The sequence below is a fragment of the Mobula birostris genome, chromosome 12 (assembly GCF_030028105.1).
Source record: "Mobula birostris isolate sMobBir1 chromosome 12, sMobBir1.hap1, whole genome shotgun sequence".
NCBI lineage: Eukaryota > Metazoa > Chordata > Chondrichthyes > Myliobatiformes > Myliobatidae > Mobula > Mobula birostris.
Genome location: NC_092381.1, coordinates 71366322 through 71390036, shown reverse-complemented (window position 1 = coordinate 71390036; position 23715 = coordinate 71366322). Strand labels below are relative to the sequence as shown.

The following is a 23715-nucleotide window of genomic DNA, read 5'->3' as shown; positions in this document are numbered from 1 at the left end:
TCGTATTACATGTTGGGACCAACGACATAGGCAGGAAGAGGGACGAGGTCCTGAAGGGTGAGTTTCCAGAATTAGACAGAAGGCTGCAGAACAGGACCTCAAGGGTGGCGTTCTCAGGATTGCTGCCAGTGCTATGTGACAGTGATGGTAAGAATTGGAGGAGATGGCAGTTGAATGTGTGGCTGAGGAGTTGGTGCAGGGAGCAGAGTTTTAGATTTTTAGATCATTGGGATCTCTTCTGGGGAAGGTGGGACCTGTACAGATTGGATGGGTTGCACCTGAACTTGAGGGGGAGCAATATCCTTGCAGGTAGGTTTGCTAGCATGGTTCGGGAGGGTTTAGACTAATTTGCAAGGGGGATGGGACCCAGAGTGATAGAGCAGTGAAAGAAGCGCATGGAGTAAAGACAGATCTAACATACAGAGAGGCTTTGAGGAAAGAGAAGCAGAATAAACGGTGTAAAGACAGTAAGGTAGAAGGGCTGAAATGTGTGTACTTCAATGCGAGAAGCATCAGGAACAAAGGTGATGAACTGAGAGCTTGGATACATACATGGAACTATGATGTAGTGGCCATTACAGAGACTTGGCTGGCACCAGTGCAGGAATGGATTCTCAATATTCCTGGATTTCAGTGCTTTAAGAGGGATAGAGAGGGCGGAAAAAGGGGAGGAGGGGTAGCGTTACTGGTCAGGGATACTATTACAGCTACAGAAAGGGTGGGTAATGTAGCAGGATCCTCTTTTGAGTCAATATGGGTGGAAGTCAGGAACAGGAAGGGAGCAGTTACTCTACTGGGGGTATTCTATAGGCCCCCTGGTAGCAGCAGAGATACAGAGGAGCAGATTGGGAGGCAGATTTTGGAAAGGTGCAAAATAACAGGGTTGTTATCATGGGTGACTTTAACTTCCCTAATATTGATTGGCACCTGATTAGTTCCAAGGGTTCAGATGGGGCAGAATTTGTTAAGTGTGTCCAGGACGGATTCTTGTCACAGTATGCGGACAGGCCAACCAGGGGGAATGCCATACTAGATCTAGTACTGGGTAATGAACCGGGTCAGGTCACAGATCTCTCAGTGGGTGAGCATCTGGGGGACAGTGACCACCGCTCCCTGGCCTTTATAATTATCATGGAAAAGGATAGAATCAAAGAGAACAAGAAAATTTTTCATTGGGGAAAGGCAAATTATGAGGCTATAAGGCTAGAACTTGCGGGTGTGAATTGGGATGATGTTTTTGCAGGGAAATGTACTATGGACATGTGGTCGATGTTTAGAGATCTCTTGCAGGATCTAAGGGATAAATTTGTCCCGGTGAGGAAGATAAAGAATGGTAGGGTGAAGGAACCATGGGTGACAAGTGAGGTGGAAAATCTAGTCAGGAGGAAGAAGGCAGCATACATGAGGTTTAGGAAGCAAGGATCAGCTGGGTCTATTGAGGAATATAGGGAAGCAAGAAAGGAGCTTAAGAAGGGGCTGAGAAGAGCAAGAAGGGGGCATGAGAAGGCCTTGGCGAGTAAAGGAAAACCCCAAGGCATTCTTCAATTATGTGAAGAAAAAAAGGATGACAGGAGTGAAGGTAGGACCGATTAGAGATAAAGGTGGGAAGATGTGCCTGGAGGCTGTGGAAGTGAGCGAGGTCCTCAATGAATACTTCTCTTCGGTATTCACCAATGAGAGGGAACTTGATGATGGTGAGGACAACATGAGTGAGGTTGATGTTCTAGAGCATGCTGATATTAAGGGAGAGGAGGTGTTGGAGTTGTTAAAATACATCAGGACAGATAAGTCCCCGGGGCCTGACGGAATATTCCCCAGGCTGCTCCACGAGGCGAGAGAAGAGATTGCTGAGCCTCTGGCTAGGATCTTTATGTCCTCGTTGTCCTCGGAATGGTACCGGAGGATTGGAGGGAGGCGAATGTTGTTCCCTTGATCAAAAAAGGTAGTAGGAATAGTCCGGGTAATTATAGACCAGTGAGCCTTACGTTTGTGGTGGGAAAGCTGTTGGAAAAGATTCTTAGAGATAGGATCTATAGGCATTTAGAGAATCATGGTCTGATCAGGGACAGTCAGCATGGCTTTGTGAAGGGCAGATCGTGTCTAACAAGCCTGATAGAGTTCTTTGAGGAGGTGACCAGGCATATAGATGAGGGTAGTGCAGTGGATGTGATCTATATGGATTTTAGTAAGGCATTTGACAAGGTTCCACATGGTAGGCTTATTCAGAAAGTTAGATGGCATGGGATTCAGGGAAATTTGGCCAGGTGGATTCACAATTGGCTTGCCTGTAGAAGGCAGAGGGTGGTGGTGGAGGGAATACATTCAGATTGGAGGATTGTGACTAGTGGTGTCCCACAAGGATCTGTTCTGGGACCTCTACTTTTCGTGATTTTTATTAATGACCTGGATGTGGGGGTAGAAGGGTGGGTTGGCAAGTTTGCAGACGACACAAAGGTTGGCGGTGTTGTAGATAGTGTAGAGGATTGTCAAAGATTGCAGAGAGACATTGATAGGATGCAGAAGTGGGCTGAGAAGTGGCAGATGGAGTTCAACCCGGAGAAGTGTGAGGTGGTACACTTTGGAAGGACAAACTCCAAGGCAGAGTACAAAGCAAATGGCAGGATACTTGGTAGTGGGGAGGAGCAGAGGGATCTCGGGGTACATGTCCACAGATCCCTGAAAGTTGCCTCACAGATGGATAGGGTAGTTAAGAAAGCTTATGGGGTGTTAGCTTTCATAAGTCAAGGGATAGAGTTTAAGAGTCGCGATGTAATGATGCAGCTCTATAAAACTCTGGTTAGGCCACACTTGGTGTATTGTGTCCAGTTCTGGTCACCTCACTATAGGAAGAATATGGAAGCATTGGAAAGGGTACAGAGGAGATTTACCAGGATGCTGCCTGGTTTAGAAAGTATGCATTATGATCAGAGATTAAGGGAGCTAGGGCTTTACTCTTTGGAGAGAAGGAGGATGAGAGGAGACATGATAGAGGTGTACAAGATAATAAGAGGAATAGATAGAGTGGATAGTCAGCGCCTCTTCCCCAGGGCACCACTGGTCAATACAAGAGGACATGGCTTTAAGGTAAGGGGTGGGAAGTTCAAGGGGGATATTAGAGGAAGGTTCTTTACTCAGAGAGTGGTTGGTGCGTGGAATGCACTGCCTGAGTCAGTGGTGGAGGCAGATACACTAGTGAAGTTTAAAAGACTACTAGACAGGTATATGGAGGAATCTAAGGTGGGGGCTTATATGTGAGGCAGGGTTTGAGGGTCGGCACAACATTGTGGGCCGAAGGGCCTGTACTGTGCTGTACTTTTCTATGTTCTATGTTCTAAAATTGGATCAGCCATAATGAAATGGCAGAGCAGACTCGATGGGCCAAATGGTCTAATTCTTCTCCTATATCTTATGATCTTATGAAGGTAAGCTAGCCAATAATATAAAAGAGGGCACCACAAGATTTTACAGATATATAAAGAGTGAAAGAGAGATGAGAAAGGACATTGGTCTGCTGGAAAATTATATTGGAGAGGTAGTAAATGGGGACAAAAAAAAGGCGGAAGAACTGAATAAATATTATATGTCATTACAAAATAATCTGCCAATGCTGTTGTCCAAGGAACACTCACAATGTACTGGAGGAACTCAGCACGTCAGTCAGCATCAGTTGAAAAGATTAGTCCATGTTTCGGGCCGAAGCCCTTCGTCAGGACGGAAGGAAGAACTTTGGGGAGGGTTTGAAGAATGCTGGTAGTTGAGAAAAACAGTAATTTTAAAGACAAAGGGGTGGGGGAGGGGAAGCAGGGAGGTGATTGGCAGGAGAACAATGCGAAGTAGTAGGAGGAGGCGGAACTATGAGGGAGGTGATGTGAAATAGGCATAGAGGAAGGGAGGGGGAGGGAATTACCGAAAGTTGGAGAATTCTATGTTCATAACCGGAATTTGGAGATTCCTTCCCCTCCCTCCCTCTATCCCTATTTCATAAATTATAAACAAGAATGCCTGGCTTCAGCAGTTGTCGAGATTTTAAGGGCATTGGCCAAACTGCACTTGGGACTACTGTGAACAGTTTTGGCCCCTGTTCTAAGAAAGGATGTGCTGGCATTGGAGAGTGTCCAGAGGAGGTCCAAGAGAATGACCCTGGGAACGAAAGGATTAACATATCAGAAGTGTTCAATGGCTCTGAGCCTGTATTCACCGGGCATTATTTTATTTGGAGATATGCAGCGATACAGTTCCAAACCCTATGAGCCGCACAGCCCAACAACTCACCTATTTAACAGTAACACGAGCCTAATCACAGGACAATTTACAATGACCAATTAACCTACTAACGTGTTTGGGAGGAAACCGCAGCACCCTGAGGAAACCCATAAACTTCTTAGACTGCATTGGAATTAAACGCCAAACTCCGTGGCCTTCAGCTGTAATAGCATCAAGTTCACTGCTACGCTACCCTGGCACCAAGAATAAGGGGTCAGGGGGATCTCATTAAAACAAATACTGATGACGTATAAGAGTGGACTTGGAGAGAATGATTCCTCTAGTGGGGGAATCTAGGGCCTTAGAATTCAAGGATGTCCCTTTAGAACAGATGAGGAGGAATTTCTTTAGCCAGAGGCTGGTGAGTGAATCTGCAGAATTCATTGCCACAGGCAGCTGTGGAGGCCTAGTATTGGGTATATTTAAAGCAGAGGTTGGTAGATGTCGATTAGTAAGGGCGTCAAAGGTTACAAGGAGAAGCAGAAAAATGGTGAAGCAGAAGAATAACATATCAGCCATGACAGAATGGGCCAAATGGCCTAATTCTGCTCCTATATCTTAAGGTCTTATGGAATGGCACTAGAGGACAAAAATTTGCAAAAACCAGTCTACTCTTTAAGAATGGAGGGAGGCAAAAGGCAGGAAATTATAGGCCAGGTAGTCTGACGTCTATGATTGGCAACATAGCAGAGTCTACTATTAAGGATGAGCTTTCCGGGTATTTGAAGACACTTGATATAATAAGCATACATGATTTCCTGAAGGAGAAATCTTGCCTGATAAATCTGTTAGAATTCTTTAAGGAGATAACAGGCAGTATAGCAAAGAAGAATCAGTGGATGTTGTTTACTTGGATTTCCAGAAGGCCTTTGACAAGGTCTTGCACATGAAGATGCTACAGAAAATAAGTGCCCCTGGCATTATGTGAAAGATACTAGCATGGCAGAAGATTGGCTGACTGGCAAGAGGCAAAAAGAGTGGGAATAAAGGGGGCCTTTTCTGGTTGACTGCCAATGACTAGTGGTGTTTTGCAGGAGTCAGTGTTGGTCTGCTACTTTCGTTACAGGTTAATGTTCTGCATGAAGGAATTGATGACTCAGTAGCCAAGTTTGCAGATGATACAAAGATAAGTGGAAGGGCAGGTAGTGTTACAGAAACAGGTAGTCTGAAGAAAGACTTTCACAGATTAGATGAATTAAGCAGATGGGTACAGCATAGGGAAGTTAGTGAGTTATAGAAATCATAGATTGGTTATGCACTTTGAGGGAAGGAATAACAGCGTAGACTATTTTCTAAACAGGAAGCAAATTCAGAAATCGGAGTGCAAAGGGATTTGGGAGACCTCATGCAATATTCCCTAAAGATTAACTTGCAAGTTGCGTCAGTAGTAAGGAAAGCAGATGCGATGTTAGTATTCATTTTGAGAACACGAGAATAAGCAAAGATATAATAATGAGTCTTTATAAGACAGATCATATTTGGAATATTGTGAGTGATGTTGGGCCCAATATCTAAAAAAGGATGCACTGGTGTTACAGGGGTCCAGAGTCATGAATGATCCCAGAAAAAAAAAAGGTTAATATACAAGGAGTGCTTGATGATTCTGGGCCTGTACTCACTGGAGTTTAGAAGAACGAGGGGAGAATCTCATTCAAATATACTGAATATTTAAAGCCTAAATGGAGTGGACGTGGAGAGGATGTTTCTAATAGTGGGCAGTCCAGGACCAGTGGACACAAGATCATAAAAAAGGACAACCCTTTAGAACAGAGATGAAGATGAGTTTCCTTAGCCAGATGATTTCAAATCAGTGAAATTCATTGCCACAGGCAGCTGTTAGTACATTTAAAATGAAGGTTGATAGGATCTTAATTTGTAAGAGCATCAATTTTATGGGCAAAAGGCAGGAGAATGGGATTCAGAGGGAAAAAATATCATTATGATTAAATGACAGAGCAGACTTGGTGGGCCAAATGTCCTAATTCTGCTGCTAGATCTTACAGTCACAAGGTAGGGATTGGTTAAGAGTGATTTCTTTAGTGATACAGTGTGGAGTGGGCCCGTTGAGGAACACTGCAACAGCAACTCTGATTAACCCTAACCTAATCATGGGACAGTTTCCAATGACCAATTAACCTACTCGGTATGACTTTGGACTGTGGGAGGAAACCGAAGGACCCAGAGGAAACCCACACATTCCTTTGGCAGGATATAAAGAGACTCCTTATAGAACAACACCGGAACTAAACTCTGAAGTCCAGAATGCCCTTAGCTGCAAGCGTCCCGCTAACTGTGACGATTAGTTCACACAACTGGGACATGGTTACTTTAACTGCTGTTTTTCTTCCAGTTACAAAAAAGGGGAACTGGTCACAGCTGCAATGAAATGAGGGAAAGTGGAGAGGAAGGGGGAAAACAAAGATGGAAAGTTGAGAGGGGGTGAAATGGAGGTGTGGAGGGGAGGTGAACAGGAGTGCTAAATGACACAGGGGACGATGGAAGTGTGAGAGCTTACGCCTAATTTTACTTGAGTACAAGAAGTACCATCACAACCTTTTCCTCATATTTCAATTGGTAAGTCCGAAGCCTGTGCAGCTCATATTAATGTGCAAATGGAACAGGAAAACTGCACTTCTGCAGTGATGAAGAACAACAGGAAACGTCCAGCCTAATGTCTGAACGGGCAAGATTCCCTGAAGCATAAAGCACAAATACATGTAATTAAGGGTGGCAATTTCAGGTCAAAGTCTCAATGACGTGCTTCAGCCCACAACTTTTCCACTCCAACTGAAGCCATGTCTTTGAACAAATAGAATTACGAGACAGTCCTGTATTGTAGGTTTTTGTATAAAGGTAAATGAATTAAGACTGCTCAAACCATTCACACCTACTGTATAGTAGTTAGAAAACACTACGTAGCACTTTTATGAATAAAGTATGTTTTTGAAATAAAACAGGAGATCTTCAGTCTTTGTCTCAGGCATTGACTACAGGTGTAAAATACCACTGCCAACAACCAAGGTCATGCAGCTCCTCAGATTCGACAGACTTGTCAGAGGACAGTGACGTAACTTGCATCACAATCTCCAGTGAAGGTAACCAAACTAGAATGACATGACAGATGGACCTATTGGCTTCCTTCGTCTTACCTGAACTTTAACAGGGTGATGTTAAACTGACATTCTGCATCTAAACAAGATCAGGGGGATAAAGAAAGCATGGAGATATCTACCTGCATGTCGGAAGGGCATATCAATAGCTGGCAACCTTAAGAGGCATTTCACCCACCTACTCTCTCTGCTGTTAGGAGGCCTCTGGTCTGAGCGAAAACAAATGAAGTGGACAACAGAAAGGGAATGCATGCAAGTTCTTGTTAGAAAAACAATTACCAGACTACATTAATTGTATAATTGGAGTCCAAAGAGAACATGAAGGACTATATAAAGGGGTATCTGTAATGTGAACCAGGAAATATTTTTGCTCCAATCAACTTTAATACTTTACTTGAAGGCAAATTTTCAAATTGAGGAACTTGAGAGCTCTTAAAAGTCCATCCTAAATGGTCATTCTTTATGCTTCAGGAATCAGGTATCATTAGACTATCTGACCAGAGCTGTGCCAGCACACTGCTGCCAAATCTAAATGTCTTCAACTGGGATCCACCTCAGATACCATGCAGGCAAAATCTCTGGATAGCAGCCAAGAACATACAGCTCATTACCACCGCCCTCCCCCCCAACCAGCCCCTGACCAATTCCAGCAACGACTGAACATATGGGAAACAAAGCAGTTCACCCAACATCTGTGGATGGAATAGTAAAGTCAACATTTATTCTCAAAGGCCAGCCTGTTCTCATTGTCTCAACAGTATCACATATAGGGGTCATATCACATCAAATTAAAAAAAACTGTACCTTTCTCGTAAACACAGGGACTGGAGTACTAGATTTCCATAGGCTTCACTGAATATAAAGAGAGCCTTGGCGCTTGTGCTGGGATCAACAAATTTCTTTCTTGCTTCCACTGCAGTGAAAAGTTTCTCAGCAATCTGCTCTGGGAAGCCAATTAGTGAGTCAACATGTTGAATATTGTCAGCTATAAAAGCAAGCACCCCATCAAAAAGAGACTTGGGAGAGTAGCGAAGATTTCCTTCTTTTGTGTAAGTGAAAACAATGTGATCAGTCCGGTAAGTACTAGGCTTGTCCCCATCTTCAATGCCCAGATTTACAGTAAATCCCTTTTGAAATAGTCGCACTGACTTGGATCTTCCACTGGTCACATTCAAGCTTGACGCTTCATTTAACAGACGCAGTTGACCCTGTTCACGCACATAAATAGGTCCAAATTCAAATGCAGGACTTGTACTGGTGAGCAAAGACATTGGAATGCAATCTGAAAAAATGAGAGATATAGTTCTATTACAACCTGTATTTCCATATTTCCTTGATATACAGAAGGCCATTCAGTCAATGCTAGTTGTCAGTGGTCCTATCAGTTCCATTCCACAACTGATTCCACCTACCAGTTGTTCTTTCACAGATATGTCCATTGACAGCCCTTCACTCTTCTAGCAGACAAGTAACTCACCCATCATCACATCGTTGGAACATGGAAAGAAACTGCAGCACCTTGGGGAAACACACGTAACCACACAGAGAATGCTTAAGTACTACTCACAGAGCAATAGAGAGCAGAATTAAGTCTACGCTGCTGGAGTGCAAGACAGATACATTGGACGTTTTCAAGTTTGATCTTGAAGCACAAAGAAATTGATTCCCAAAGTTCAAGCTCAAAGTTCAAGGCAAGCTTTTAAGAAATTATACCTTATCAATTTGATCCCATGCAGCTGAAACCTATTAAGAGTGGGGAATTGAGTGTCAGTCACCCAAAGTCAAGATATGATCAAGTTCCTCTAGTCTAACTATGCCATAGAGACACACACTAAAGCTCCCTCTGCAATGCTTAATAAAAGAACCTAGGTCTGGTGTAGCAGTGCATTTTGGAGCCATGGAATGTCTCGTCTGTTCCCCTATCAAGTCACCTATCACTATTGCTCTCCCTTCCCTGCTGAAGGTCAGAGTCAGCCACAGTACCATTGACCTGGCTACTGCTGCTGTGCCCTGATGGGTCACCCCTCCAGCAGAACCCAAAGGAGTATACATTACCAAAGGCAGTCACTTCCCCTTACCTCTCCTGGTGGTCATCCAGCTAAGAGCAGCCTGCACCTTAGGCATGACGAGTTCACTAAAATTTTTGTCTTTGGACAATTCCAACTATGTCCAGTTCCAGCTCCTTCAAATAGTCAGTCAGGCACTGGTGCTGGGTGCACTTTGAGGCTTTATAAGGCACTGGTGAGGCCTCCCGTGGGAGTATTGTGAGTGGTAGTGGGCCCCTTATCTAAGAAAAGATGTGCTGACATTGGAAAGGGTTCAGAGGAGGTTCACAAGAATGATTCCAGGAACGAAAGGATTATCATATGAGGAGCATTTCATGGTTCTGGGCCTGTATTTGCTGGAATCTAGAAAAATGAGAGGCAATTCCACCAGCCGGAGGATGGTGGTGGTGGAGGGAAACTGGTTAGGTCTATTGTTAAGAAAGGAGCAGAGAGCAGAGAGTGGGGGGAGGGGGAGGCGAAAGCATGCTTGGTGGGAGGATCCCATTGAAGATGGTGGAAGTAAGTTGCAGAGAATGACGTGCTGGATGCCCAGGCTTGTGCAACGGTGGGAAAGAGTTCCTCTTTTCCTGTTAAGGCAGCGGGAGGGTGGATGTCCAGGAAATGGTAGAGATGGGTGAGGGCAGCATTAATGCTGGAAGAAGCAAAACATTGCTCTTTGAAAAGATGAGGACATCTCTGATGTTCTGCAAAGGAAAATCTCAACATGGGAATGGAAGTGGCAGAGACACAGGAACCAAGAGAAGGGAATGGCATTTTTACAGGTGACAGGGTGGGAATATAGCTGTGAGAATCAGTAGGTTTATAAAACATCTTGGTAGATAGTTTCTCTCCAGAGATGGAGACAGAGAGATTCAGAAAATGGAGAAATGTGTCAGATATGGATCAAATGAATTTAAGGGCAGGATGCAAGCTGGAAGCAAAGCTGATGAAATTGAGCTCAGCGTGGGTGCATAAGGCAGCAGCAATTCAGTCGCCAATGTAGCACAGAAAGAATTAGGGAGTGTTCCTAGTGAAGGCTTGGAACATACACTGTTCTACATAGCCAATGAAAAGGTAGGTGCCCATAGCTACACGCTGAGTTTGGAGAAAGTGGAAGGAGCTGAAAGAGAGATTGTTGAGTGTGAGGACCAATTCCACCAGTTGGAGGAGGGTGGTGGTGAAGGAGAACTGGTTGGGTCTATTGTTGAGAGAGAAGCAGAGCACTTTAAGGCCTTCTTGATTTGGGGGGGGGGGTGGGAGAGAAAGATAGAAGTGTATAGGGATTGAACATCCATGGAGAAAATGAGGTGATCAGGGCCAGGGAATTGTAGGTTCTGAACTGTTGGAGAGTGAGAACGTGTGAAATGTCACAGATGTAGGTGGGAAGGAACTGAACTAAGGGGAATAAAATGGAGTCTAGCTACATGAACACGAATTCAGAGAAACAGGTGTAGGTAGAAACAATGGGCCACCCAGCATCAGTCACTTTTGAAAGATGACCACAGATGGGACCTTAACATCCAAGGATAGAAGCGGAGTTGGGACCACCATTTTCATGTTACACATCAATGATCTGGATGATGGATTTGATGGTTTGGTGGCCAAGTTTGCAGATGATACAAAAATAAGTGGAGGGGCTAGTAGTGTTGAGGAAGCAGGAAGACTGCAAAAGGACTTGGACGGCTCAGGAGAATGGGCAAAGAAGCAGTAACTGGAATACAGTGTAGGGAAGTCAATGGTGATGCACTTTGGTAGAAACAATAAAGCCATACATTATTTTCTAAACGGGGAGAAAATTCAGAAATCAGACACGCAAAAGGACTTGGGATTCTTTGTGCAAGATTCCCTAATAGTTAATTTTCAGTTGAATCAGTGGTAAGGAAGGCAAACATCAGCATTCATTTCAAGAGGATTAGAATACAAAAGCACAATGTAATACTGAGGCTTTGAGTATATTTAAAGCAGAGGTTGATAAGCTCTTGATCAGTAAGTGTGTCAAAGGGTACGAGGAGAAGGGAGGAGTTGAGAAGGGAATGATCAGTTGGTGGAGCAGATTCGATGGGCCGAAAGGCCTAAATCTGCTCCAATGTCTTATTACCTAAAAAGATGATCTGATGGAGCTGTGGTGAGTTGTCAATACGCGGTGCCAGGGTCCGGGGGGGGGGGGTGAAGATGTAGAATCTTTATTGTCATTGTTGTGGAGCAATGAAACACAGTTTAGCAGCTCAACGTTTTGCAACATAACAAAGAATATATACATAAAATAAACCCTAAAACCTCAGGAGTGCAGTCCAAAATTAATAATATATGGATGGGGGGGGGGGTAGGACTATTGCATACCTGCCATTCCTGGAAGTGTGATGCATTTAGCTGCCGCCGTCTTAGGAGGGGGGCAGGAGAAGGGAAGGGGGGTGTTATACATTTCACTGCTTGTGGGTAGAAGCTGTTAAGGAGTCTCTTTGTTTTCGTCCTTAATGCTCTGTATCTCTTCCCAGAAGGTAGAGGGGAAAACAGGTGATGTCCAGGATGAGTGGGATCCTTTGAAATACAAGTAGCCTTCTTTTGAAGTCTGCCAGTATAAATGTCTCTGAGGGAGGGTAATGTTGTGCCAATAACCCGCTCTGCTACCCTCACCATCCGCTGCAAGTCCTTCCTGTTCTGTTCTGTGCAGCTGGCAAACCACACTGCACAGCAATACGTCAGGAGGCTCTCTATAGTTGTCCGATAGAAGTTGATCAGCAGGTGATAAGGGAGGAGAGCGTGCTTTAGCTTCCTTAAGAAGTAGAGCCTCTGTTGGGCCTTCCCCACCTGATAAGAGATATGGGCAGTGCAGGTGAGGTCAGCCAAGATGTGGATGCCAAGGAACTTGAAACTCTCTACTGTCTCCACCTCTTTCCCGTATATGTGCAGAGCAGAATGTTCGACGCGCTTTGATTTCCTGAAGTCTACTATCAGCTCCTTGGTTTTTGTGATGTTCAAGTCCAGAGTGGGAGGAAGTAATGGGGGGGGAGTGGGAGGAAGTAACGGGGGGGGGGGGGAGTGGGAGGAAGTAACAGGGGGGAGTGGGAGGAAGTAACGGGGGGGAGTGGGAGGAAGTAACGGGGGGAGGGGGAGTGGGTGGCAGTGACAGGGGGAGGGGGAGTGGGAGGCAGTGATGCAGGGGGTAGTGGGAGAACGGGGGGGGGAAGGGGAGTGGGAGGCGGTGACCGGGGGAGGGAGGGGGAGTGGGAGGCGGTGACAGGGGGAAGGAGGGGGAGTGGGAGGTGGTGACGGGGAGTGGGAGTGGGAGGCAGTGATGGGGGGAGGGGGGGAGGGGGGGAGGGGGGAGTGGGAGGCAGTGACGGGGGACGGGGGGAGGGGGGGAGGGGGGAGTGGGAGGCAGTGACGGGGGAGGGGGAGGGGGGAGGGGGGGAGTGGGAGGCAGTGACGGGGAGGGGAGGGGGAGGCAGTGACGGGGGGGAGGGGAGGGGGAGGCAGTGACGGGGGGGAGGGGAGGGGGAGGCGGTGACTGGGGGGGAGTGGGAGGCGGTGACTGGGGGGGAGTGGGAGGCGGTGACGGGGGTCGGAGGGGGGGGGGAGTGGGAGGCGGTGACCGGGGGGAGTGGGAGGAAGTAACGGGGGGAGGGGGAGTGGGTGGCAGTGACAGGGGGAGGGGGAGTGGGAGGCAGTGATGCAGGGGGTAGTGGGAGAATGGGGGGGGGAAGGGGAGTGGGAGGCGGTGACCGGGGGAGGGAGGGGGAGTGGGAGGCGGTGACAGGGGGAAGGAGGGGGAGTGGGAGGCGGTGACGGGGAGTGGGAGGCAGTGATGGGGGGAGGGGGGAGGGGGGGAGGGGGGAGTGGGAGGCAGTGACGGGGGACGGGGGGAGGGGGGGAGGGGGGAGTGGGAGGCAGTGACGGGGGGAGGGGGGGAGGGGGGGAGGGGGGGGGGAGGGGGGAGGGGGGAGGGGGGAGGGGGGGAGGGGGGAGGGGGGGAGTGGGAGGCAGTGACGGGGGAGGGGAGGGGGAGGCAGTGACGGGGGGGAGGCGGTGACTGGGGGGGAGGGGGAGGCGGTGACTGGGGGGGAGGGGGAGGCGGTGACGGGGAGTGGGAGGCGGTGACGGGGAGTGGGAGGCGGTGACGGGGGTCGGAGGGGGGGGGGAGTGGGAGGCGGTGACCGGGGGAGGGAGGTGGAAGTGGGAGGCGGTGACCGGGTTGGGGGGGGGGAGAGCGGGGGAGTGGGAGGCGGTGACCTGGGGGGGAGGGGGGGAAGTGGGAGGCGGTGACTGGGAGGAGGGGGGGAAGTGGGAGGCGGTGACTGGTGGGGAGGGGGGAGTGGGAGGCGGTGAGGGGGGGGGAGAGGGGGGGAGAGGGGGGGAGAGGGGGGGGGAGAGGGGGGGAGAGGGGGGGGGAGAGGGGGGGAGAGGGGGGGAGTGGGAGGGGGGGGGAGTGGGAGGCGGTGACCGGGGAGGGGGGAGGGAGAGGGAGTGGGAGGCGGTGACGGGGGGGGGGTGGGAGGCGGTGACGGGGGGGGGGAGGGAGGCGGTGACGGGGGGGGAGGGAGGGGAGGGGGGAGGAGGGAGGGGAGGGGGGAGGGGGGAGGAGGGAGGGGAGGGGGGAGGGGGGAGGAGGGAGGGGAGGGGGGAGGGGGGAGGAGGGAGGGGAGGGGGGAGGGGGGAGGGGAGGGAAGTGGGAGACGGTGACGGGGGGAGGAGGGGGAGACGGTGACGGGGGGAGGAGGGGGAGACGGTGACGGGGGGGGAGGGGGAGACGGTGACGGGGGGGAGGGGGAGACGGTGACGGGGGGGGAGGGGTAGACGGTGACGGGGGGGAAGGGGAGGCGGTGACCGGGGGGGGGATGGGGCTGGAAACGGGTTATGGGGAAAAAGAATAAGAACAATTAGAGTGGTGGTGGAGGAAGGCTTACCAGAAAATGGAGAATTCAATGTTCACACCACTGAATACAAGTAGAGTACGCCTGTCGCCACATCCTGGCAAGAGTGACGGCCGAGACCGACAGGTCAGCATGGGAACGGGGAGGGGAGTTGAAATTGGATCCAACTGGGAGCACGGAATGGCCATTGTCGATGGCTCCACTTCACAATCTGAAAGAAACTCCTGAAAAGATTGCATTTTTCCTCTTTAATTGTTCGCCTTGCAAACAGCACTTACCCTCACCCAGGTGTCCGCTCACTTTCAGGCTATTCCAAGGCCAAGCGGCAACCACGATTCGTTCTGTTACCAGGAGTCCGGAACCATCCGTCTGCTGTGCCGTCGGGAGGGCCGATTATTGGAAAGGACCGGAAGTGCACGGTTGTTGTGGTAACGGTGAGCGAGTGATGAAGCGAGACTTTGGTGTGGTGGATGCGGGGACGGAGTTGGTTTTAGCGACATCAGGCGATGAGAAACATCCGCCGGAGAACATTATCGATGGGTAAGAAGTGTACTTGTCGCTCTGGGAAGAGAAAAGTGCGGGCAGCATCCATGGTAAACTTCTGAGCGTCGAGTGACGACTCCATCAATCCAATCTGCTGCTCCCCGCTCCCCTTCTCCTGTCCTTCACCGTCCCCGGAGCTGCACTTCGCTTGCTCTGCATTACTTGATCGGATATGACCATATTCTAACCAGAATCTCCAGCATGTATCCTCAAAAACCAAGCCAACGCCGGTCGATTTCCTTTCCTCCATGTAAATATGCAGGGAATTTTCAACCATGTTAAACTGCTATATCTATAATTTGATCTCGAATATCCTTGAAGTACTGCCTCTAGGGAAGAATCGAAGGGTAATCCCCAATTACATTTATAATCTCCTAACACTTATTGCAGACAATAAAAAATATGGTGTTTGGAATAGCTTCTATTTCTCATTTTACTTGCAGTAACACAGAAACATTTTGGATTACAACAGGAATGTTCCCACAAGAATTCATCATACGTTTTCCCGAGGTTGTGCAAATAAATTGTGTGAAAATCCACTGTTACAATGGTAAGATCTTTATTTATCTTAGAATCAGATATATTATTGCTGATTAATGTCGTTAAATGTTGTAGACAATAGGTGCAGGAGTAGGCCATTCGGCCCTTCAAGCCAGCACCGCCATTCACTATGATCATGGCTGATCATCCACAATCAGTATCCAGTTCCTGCCTTATCCCCATAACCTTTGATTCCGCTATCTTTAAGAGCTCTCTCCATCTCTTTTTCGAAAGCATCCAGAGACTTGGCCTCCACAGCCTTCTGGGGCAGAGCATTCCAAATATCCACGACTCTCTGGGTGAAAAAGTTTTTCCTCAACTCCGTTCTAAATGGCCAAGCCTTATTCTTAAACTGTGGTCTCTGGTTCTGGACTCACCCATCAGCGGGAACATGCTTCCTGCTTCCAGCGTGTCCAATCCCTTAATAGTCTTATAAGTTTCAATAAGATCCCCTCTCAGCCTTCTAAATTCCAGAGTATACAAGCCCAGTCACTCCAATCTTTCGACATCAGAGTGGTCGGCTATGTGCGGAACCAAAGGAAATGGGGGAGATCTTAAATAGGTTTTTTGCGTCTGTGTTTACTAAGGAAACTGGCATGAAGTCTATGGAATTAAGGGAAACAAGTAGTGAGATCATGGAAACTGTACAGATTGAAAAGGAGGAGGTCCTTGCTGTCTTGAGGAAAATTAAAGTGGATAAATCCCCGGGACCTGACAGGGTGTTCCCTCGGACCTTGAAGGAGACTAGTGTTGAAATTGTAGGGGCCCTGGCAGATATATTTAAAATGTCGGTGTCTACAGGTGAGGTGCCGGAGGATTGGAGAGTGGCTCATGTTGCTCCGTTGTTTAAAAAAGGATCGAAAAGTAATCCGGGAAATTATAGGCCAGTAAGTTTAATGTCGGTAGTAGGTAGGTTATTGGAGGGAGTACTAAGAGACAGAATCTACAAGCACTTGGATAGACTGGGACTTATTAGGGAGAGTCAACATGGCTTTGTGCGTGGTAGGTCATGTTGACCAATCTATTGGAGTTTTTCGAGGAGGTTACCAGGAAAGTGGATGAAGGGAAGGCAGTGGATATTGTCTACATGGACTTCAGTAAGGCCTTTGACAAGGTCCTGCATGGGAGGTTAATTAGGAAAATTCAGTTGCTAGGTATACATGGAGAGGTGGTAAATTGGATTAGACATTGGCTCGATGGAAGAAGCCAGAGAGTGGCGGTAGAGAATTGTTCTCTGAGTGGAGGCCTGTGACTAGTGGTGTGCCACAGGGATCAGTGCTGGGTCCATTGTTATTTGTCATCTATATCGATGATCTGGATGATAATGTGGTAAATTGGATCAGCAAGTTTGCTGATGATACAAAGATTGGAGGTGTAGTAGACAGTGAGGAAGGTTTTCAGAGCCTGCAGAGGGACTTGGACCAGCTGAGAAAATGGGCTGAAAAATGGCAGATGGAGTTTAATACTGACAAGTGTGAGGTATTGCACATTGGAAGGACAAAGCAATGTAGAACATACAGGGTTAATGGTAAGGCACTGAGGAGTGCAGTGGAACAGAGGTATCTGGGAATACAGATACAAAATTCCCTAAAAGTGGCGTCACAGGTAGATAGGGTCGTAAAGAGAGCTTTTGGTACATTGGCCTTTATTAATCAAGGTATTGAGTATAAGAGCTGGAATATTATGATGAGGTTGTATAAGGCATTGGTGAGGCCGAATCTGGAGTATTGTGTTCAGTTTCGGTCACCAAATTACAGGAAGGATATAAATAAGGTTGAAAGAGTGCAGAGAAGGTTTACAAGGATGTTGTCAGGACTTGAGAAACTCAGTTACAGAGAAAGGTTGAATAGGTTGGGACTTTATTCCCTGGAGCGTAGAAGAATGAAGGGAGATTTGATAGAGGTATATAAAATTATGATGGGTATAGATAGAGTGAATGCAAGCAGGCTTTTTCCACTGAGGCAAGGGGAGAAAAAAACCAGAGGACATGGGTTTAGGGTGAGGGGGGAGAAGTTTAAAGGGAACATTAGGGGGGGCTTCTTCACACAGAGAGTGGTGGGAGTATGGAATGAGCTGCCAGACGAGGTGGTAAATGCGGGTTCTTTTTTAACATTTAAGAATAAATTGGACATGGATGGGAGGTGTATGGAGGGATATGGTCCGTGTGCAGGTCAGTGGGACTAGGCAGAAAATGGTTTGGCACAGCCAAGAAGGGCCAAAAGGCCTGTTTCTGTGCTGTAGTTTCTATGGTTCTATATGACAGTCCCGCCATCCCGGGAATTAACCTTGTGAACCTACGCTGCACTCCCTCAATAGCAAGAATGTCCTTCCTCAAATTTGGAGACCAAAACTGCACACAGTACTCCAGCTGTGGTCTCACCAGGGCCCTGTACAGCTGCAGAAGGACCTCTTTGCTCTTATACTCAATTCCCCTTGTTATGAAGGCCAGCATGCCATTAGCTTTCTTCACAGCCTGCTGTACTTGCATGCTTGCTTTCAACCATGTATTCAACCTGAGCCTGAGGCTCCGGAGGGTTCCTGTACTGTGGAAGATGTCCTGCCTCGTCCCTGTGCCGAAGACGCTGCGCCCCAGCGGCCTCAATGACTACAGACCGGTGGCATTGCCCTCCCACATCATGAAGACCTTGGAGAGACTTGTTCTGGAGCTGCTCCGGCCTATGGTCAGGCCACACTTGGATCCCCTCCAGTTCGCCTACCAGCCCCGACTAGGAGTTGAGGATGCCATTGTCTACCTGCTGATCCGTGTCTATGCCCACCTGGACAAGCCAGCGGGTACTGTGAGGGTCATGTTTTTTGACTTCTCCAGTGCGTTCAACACCATCCGCCCTGCTCTGCTGGGGGAGAAGCTGACAGCGTTGCAGGTGGATACTTCCCTGGTGTCATGGATTCTTGATTACCTGACTGGCAGACCACAGGATTTGTGCTTGCAACACTGTGTGTCCGACAGAGTGATCAGCAGCACTGGGGCTCCACAGCGGACTGTCTTGTCTCCCTTTCTCTTCACCATTTACACCTCGGACTTCAACTAATGCACAGAGTCTTGTCATCTTCAGAAGTTTTTGGATGACTCTGCCATAGTTGGATGCATCAGCAAGGGAGATGAGGCTGAGTACAGGGCTACGGTAGGAAATTTTGTCACATGGTGTGAGCAGAATTATCTGCAGCTTCATGTGAAAAAGACTAAGGAGCTGGTGGTAGACCTGAGGAGAGCTAAAGTACCGGTGACCCCTGTTTCCATCCAGGGGGTCAGTGTGGACATGGTGGAGGATTACAAATACCTGGGGATACGAATTGACAATAAACTGGACTGGTCAAAGAACACTGAGGCTGTCTACAAGAAGGGTCAGAGCCGTCTCTATTTCCTGAGGAGACTGAGGTCCTTTAACATCTGCCAGACGATGCTGAGGATGTTCTACGAGTCTGTGGTGGCCAGTGCTATCATGTTTGCTGTTGTGTGCTGGGGCAGCAGACACCAACAGTATCAACAAACTAATTCGTAAGGCCAGTGATGTTGTGGGGATGGAACTGGACTCTCTCACGATGGTGTCTGAAAAGAGGATGCTGTCTAAGTTGCATGTCATCTTGGACAATGTCTCCCATCCACTACATAATGTACTGGGTGGACACAGGAGTACATTCAGCCAGAGACTCATTCCACTGAGATGCAACACAGAGCGTCATAGGAAGTCATTCCTGTCTGTGGCCATCAAACTTTACAACTCCTCCCTTGGAGGATCAGACACCCTGAGCCAATAGGCTGGTCCTGGACTTATTTCATAATTTACTGGCATAATTTACATATTACTATTTAACTATTTATGGTTTTCTTACTATTTATGGTGCAACTGTAACGAAAACTAATTTCCCCCAGGATCAATAAAGTATGACTATGACTATGTGACTGATGTACAAGCACACCCAGATCTCGTTGTACTTCTCCTTTTCATACCTTGACTCCATTTAGATAATAATCTGACTTTCTGTTCTTGCCACCAAAGTGGATAACCTCACGTTTATCCACATTAAACTGCACCTGCTATGCATCTGCCCACTCACCCAGCCTGTCCAAGTCAGCCTGCATTCTCATCACATCTTCCTCATATTTCACACTGCCACCCAGCTTTGTGTCATCGGCAAATTTGATAATGTTACTTTTAATTCCCTCATCTAAATCATTAATATATATTGTAAACAGCTGCAGTCTCAGCACTGAACCCTGCGGTACCCCACTGGTCACCACCTGCCATTCCGAAAGGGACCCATTAATCGCTACTCTTTGTTTTCTGTCAGCCAGCCAATTTTCAATCCATGTCAGTACTCTGACCCCAATACCATGTGCCCAAATTTTGCCCACTAATCTCCTATGTGGGACTTTATCAAAGGCTTTCTGAAAGTCCAGGTACACTACATCCACTGGCTCTCCCTTGTCCATTTTCATAGTTACATCCTCAAAAAAACTCCAGAAGATTAGTCAAGCACAATTTCCCCTTCGTAAATCCATGCTGACTCGGACCGATCCTGTTACTGCTATCCAGATGTGTCGTAATTTCATCTTTTATAATTGACTCCAGCATCTTTCCCACCACCGACGTCAGGCTAACTGGTCTATAATTCCCTGTTTACTCTCTTCCTCCCTTCTTGAAGAGAGGGACAACATTAGCCACCCTCCAATCCACAGGAATATTGGAAAATGATTACCAATGAGTCCACGATTTCTAAAGCCACCTCCTTAAGTAGCCTGGGATGCAGACCATCAGGTCCCGGGGACTTACCAGCCTTCAGACCCAACAGTCCATCCAACACCATTTCCTGCCTAATATAAATTTCCTTCAGTTCCTCCATTACCCTAGGTCCTTGGCCACTATATCTGGGAGATTGTTTGTGTCTTCCCTAGTGACGACAGATCCAAAGTACCTGTTCAACTCGTCTGCCATTTCCTTGTTCCCCATAATAAATTCACCCGTTTCTGTCTTCAAGGGCCCAGTTTGGAACGAACTGATCCTGCACCTTCCGCATTATTCCCAGAAACATTTGCCATTGCTGTTCCACTGTCATCCCTGCTAGGGTATTGTTCCATTGAACTTTGGCCAGCTCCTCCATCATAGCACCATAGTTCCCTTTGTTCAACTGTAATACTGACACTTCCAAGTTTCCCTTCTCCCTCTCAAATTGTAGATTAAAACTTATCATATTATGGTCACTACTTCCTAATGGCTGCTTTACCTCGAGGTCCCTGATCAAATCCAGTTCATTGCACAACACTAAATCTAGAATTGCGTTCTCTCTGATAGGCTCCAGTACAAGCCGTTCTAAGAATCCATCTCGGAGGGACTCCACAAACTCCCTTTCTTGGGGTCCAGTACCAACCTGATTCCTCCAGTCTACCTGCATGTTGAAATCCCCCATAACAAATGTAGCATTACCTTGTATAGCAGCATTGCATCAAAAATTACTATGTTACAATAAAAAAACATGGAACGGTTCAAAGCAGGAATAGTGAGCGACTGTTCATGGGTTTCTGGAGAACTCAGAAATCTGGTAACTGAGGGGAAGAAGCTGTTCCTAAATGTTGAGTGTACCTCCTCCCTGACAGTAGTAATGAAGAAAGGGCATGTCCCAGATGGCGAAGGTCCGTAATGATAAATGCTGACTTGTTGAGTCATCCTTTTCCAGATAACCTTGATGATGGGGGCTTGAGCCCGTGATGGAGCTGGCTGAGTCTACAATATTTGATCCTCAGAATCAAGTTTAATATTACTGGCATATGTTGACAAATTTGTTATTTTGTGGCAGCACTACATTGCAATATATAACTATATATTACAATAAGTATACATTTAAAAAACTAACTAAATAGCAGAAAAAGAGAGGGGGAGATATTGAGTTAGCTTCATTGGTTTATTGTCCGTTCAGAAATCTGAAGGCAGAGGGGAAGAGGTTGTTTCCGAAACAATGAGTGCATGTCTTCAAGCTCCTGTACCACCACCTTGATGTTAGCAATGAGAAGAGGGCATGTCCTGGCTGACGCTGCTCCTTAATGATGGATGCTGGGGAGGCACTTTTGAAGCTTCTTCACTTGTACTGAGATGATTGTGTTTAATGCTGAGCTGTAATCAGTAAACAACAGCCCAACATACCTATTGCTGTTGTCCACGTGGTTTAAAGCCAAGTGTAAAGTCAATAAGTTTGCATCCACTGTAGACCTGCCATAGTGCTAGGCAAATTGCAATAGGTTCAGGTCCTTGCTCAGGCAGGAGGTAACTCTAGCCATGATTAACCTTACAAAGCTCTTCAACTCAGATTTTTCTGAAACCACAGCCATATGTGCTATTTGTCGTATGCATGTGTGCTGTTGATGATTTGTTTTGCACCTTGGCTACAGAGGAACGCTGTTTCATTTGCCTATATTTGTGTATGCTTGAATAATTAAACTTGAACTTGTCTGCTACCAGATGATTATTATTATTATTATTATTTTTTTTTAAAAAACAATGAAAAGACTATTTTACCCAGATTTCTACATGTGCGCGGTTTGGTTTAGTTGGAGAAAGCTTTTAACACACAGTCCTTAACTGAAAATTAGCTTTCTTGTATTTTTCATCGTGGATGGCAAGTAATTTCAGATCCTCCAAAATAACAAGTTTCAGTTTGATTTCCTATTCCAGTCCGCAGGCTTAGTATCGAGAAAAGTTCAGAAAAGGATCCTGTGGACTTTGAACCTTTAGCTAAAAGTGGTAAGGGCATTCAATAAACCTTTTTATTAAGTCATTAGAGTTACGAGAATAAATTGTTCTGTCAAATTCACCTGGTAGGTTTCATCTTTTGGTGATTTATTTTGTCTAAACAGAACTTGAACATACTGAGGAACAGCTTCAATTAGAAGAATTTGCTGTAAGTACTTTTTCAAGTTGCCATATTGCTCAATATGGAATGATTATAGATCAGGAGTTCAACAGAGAAGAAATGAGCTGTGTCAACCTCCGATAACTTCCCTTTAGGCACAACCATTCAGGTTACTGTTGTGGCAAGATATGAAATTATGGGGGGTGGAGTTGATTTGCATGCAAGAGAATAGGTTACAGAGAAATAAGTTCAGAACGGGACTGACAGGAATGCTTTGACATCATAAACTCATGAGCTGAATGACTTACGTTTTTCAAGAAAATATGAGAAGCTTATAATAAAAAACTATAGCTGTCCCAGTGGTAGAAAGTGTAGTTTGAAGAATGCTGTACTGTAATGTTATTAATGAAATGTTACACTGTGTTGTAATGGCTGTTGAATGGTTCAGAACAATTTGAGCAAGATCCACTCCTCACCAAGATGGGAAGCACATTACAACAAAGATCCCAAAATCTAATAAAATACAAATGACCCTCCCCCACCCAACTCAAAACTTTGTGGCTGTTTGGGTAATATAAATTACTAGCTGAAAGTTTGAGATACAGGGTAAAAGAATAAAATACACTCTTGCAGAATAAGAAGAAAGGTAAATAAACAAACGTATTTACAGTTTTATCTATCTCTTGTTTCTTGACATAAACAGATAAAGTGGCTTTATTTTATGAAAATGTAATTCTATTCCTTAGTAATACAGGGGTACAAAAGGTGAAATGCAAAATATTTAATTGAAATACTGTTGTTACATTAATTTATAGGCTCTTTCTCTCAAAACCAATTTGGTTTTACTCTCTTATGAAAGGGTGGATTTTGCTGTGCATCAGTATTCAGAATCTAGCTTCTTTTACAATAATTTGAGATAGTCAACTTTGAAATTTGTTTTTACCCTGAACATGAATTTTGCAGTATAGTTCAATAGACTGTAACCTGAACTCCTGGCAGCATGCACTTACCCAGATACCCAACCAGATTGTTGTTTCTTTTGTTATACTAGTTGTAACAAACTAACTGAACATAGAAAAGGGCTCATATGTAGTTTTCTCCACTCGACTGTTAAGCTACTGGTGAAGCAGCATTTTATTTTAAAGTGAATTAAAGAAATCTTTTCTTTGCAGCTGGATGGAACAAGGGCGACACATCTACGATTTGTTATTAAATCCGCTTTTGACCATTTTGTATCAGTACACAAAGTGACAGTAGAAGGTACAGAGGAAATCACTTAAGTCCATAGAACACAACTGTTAACTTTGTAAAGGGGAAGATTGAATTGTGAAGTCCAGGTTTGTTAAGCAATTAATGTTATGTACATTCTTATTCTTCTGAATAAACTCATTGCTTTGCAACATTACAGCCTTTATTGGTCATTCTGGAAAATATTTGATCAAAATCCAAATGGTGCATTGAAACATTTTCAAAGTGAAG

The 23715-nt window shown here is 46.3% G+C and overlaps 2 protein-coding genes across 8 annotated transcripts in view; one reads left to right on the top strand and one right to left on the bottom strand.

Annotated features, from left to right (window-relative positions):
* lrrc42 (leucine rich repeat containing 42) overlaps nucleotides 1–14688 on the bottom strand; it is a 41006-nt gene extending 26318 nt beyond the window's left edge. The window contains exons 1-2 of one of the 4 annotated variants that reach the window (XM_072274059.1): nucleotides 14568–14688; nucleotides 8178–8655 (exon numbers count right to left, since the gene is read on the bottom strand). In XM_072274059.1, the coding sequence (XP_072130160.1) occupies nucleotides 8178–8644 (467 nt within the window). In that variant the 5' untranslated portion in view covers nucleotides 8645–8655; nucleotides 14568–14688. Of the gene's footprint in view, nucleotides 1–8177; nucleotides 8656–11758; nucleotides 12365–14322; nucleotides 14548–14567 lie in introns of those variants that run through there. The other 3 variants (XM_072274060.1, XM_072274061.1, XM_072274058.1) reach the window with 3 other exon arrangements.
* On the top strand, nucleotides 12157–23657 carry hspb11 (heat shock protein, alpha-crystallin-related, b11). Of its 4 annotated transcripts, none has more exons than XM_072274068.1 (6): nucleotides 12157–12251; nucleotides 14596–14829; nucleotides 15276–15382; nucleotides 22059–22127; nucleotides 22241–22284; nucleotides 23409–23651. In XM_072274068.1, exons 2-6 carry the CDS (start codon nucleotides 14735–14737, stop codon nucleotides 23514–23516), a joined length of 423 nt encoding a protein of 140 aa, XP_072130169.1. In that variant the 5' UTR covers nucleotides 12157–12251; nucleotides 14596–14734; the 3' UTR covers nucleotides 23517–23651. The 4 variants fall into 4 exon arrangements, with proteins under 4 accessions (XP_072130169.1, XP_072130168.1, XP_072130167.1 ...); XM_072274067.1 differs by lacking the exon at nucleotides 12157–12251 and adding an exon at nucleotides 14275–14415 and having other exon boundaries at nucleotides 23409–23645; XM_072274064.1 differs by lacking the exon at nucleotides 12157–12251 and having other exon boundaries at nucleotides 14468–14829; nucleotides 23409–23652.
* The last annotated feature ends 58 nt before the right edge of the window (nucleotides 23658–23715 follow it).

Bases quoted from the DNA above. Each gene is read 5' to 3' on its own strand.
- hspb11 (XM_072274064.1), top strand. From the start codon at position 14,483: ATGGCTCCACTTCACAATCTGAAAGAAACTCCTGAAAAGATTGCATTT. The intron at 15,383-22,058 runs GTAAGATCTTTA...TTCCTATTCCAG, and splicing joins GAAAATCCACTGTTACAATG to TCCGCAGGCTTAGTATCGAG. The intron at 22,285-23,408 runs GTAAGTACTTTT...TTTTCTTTGCAG, and splicing joins TTCAATTAGAAGAATTTGCT to CTGGATGGAACAAGGGCGAC.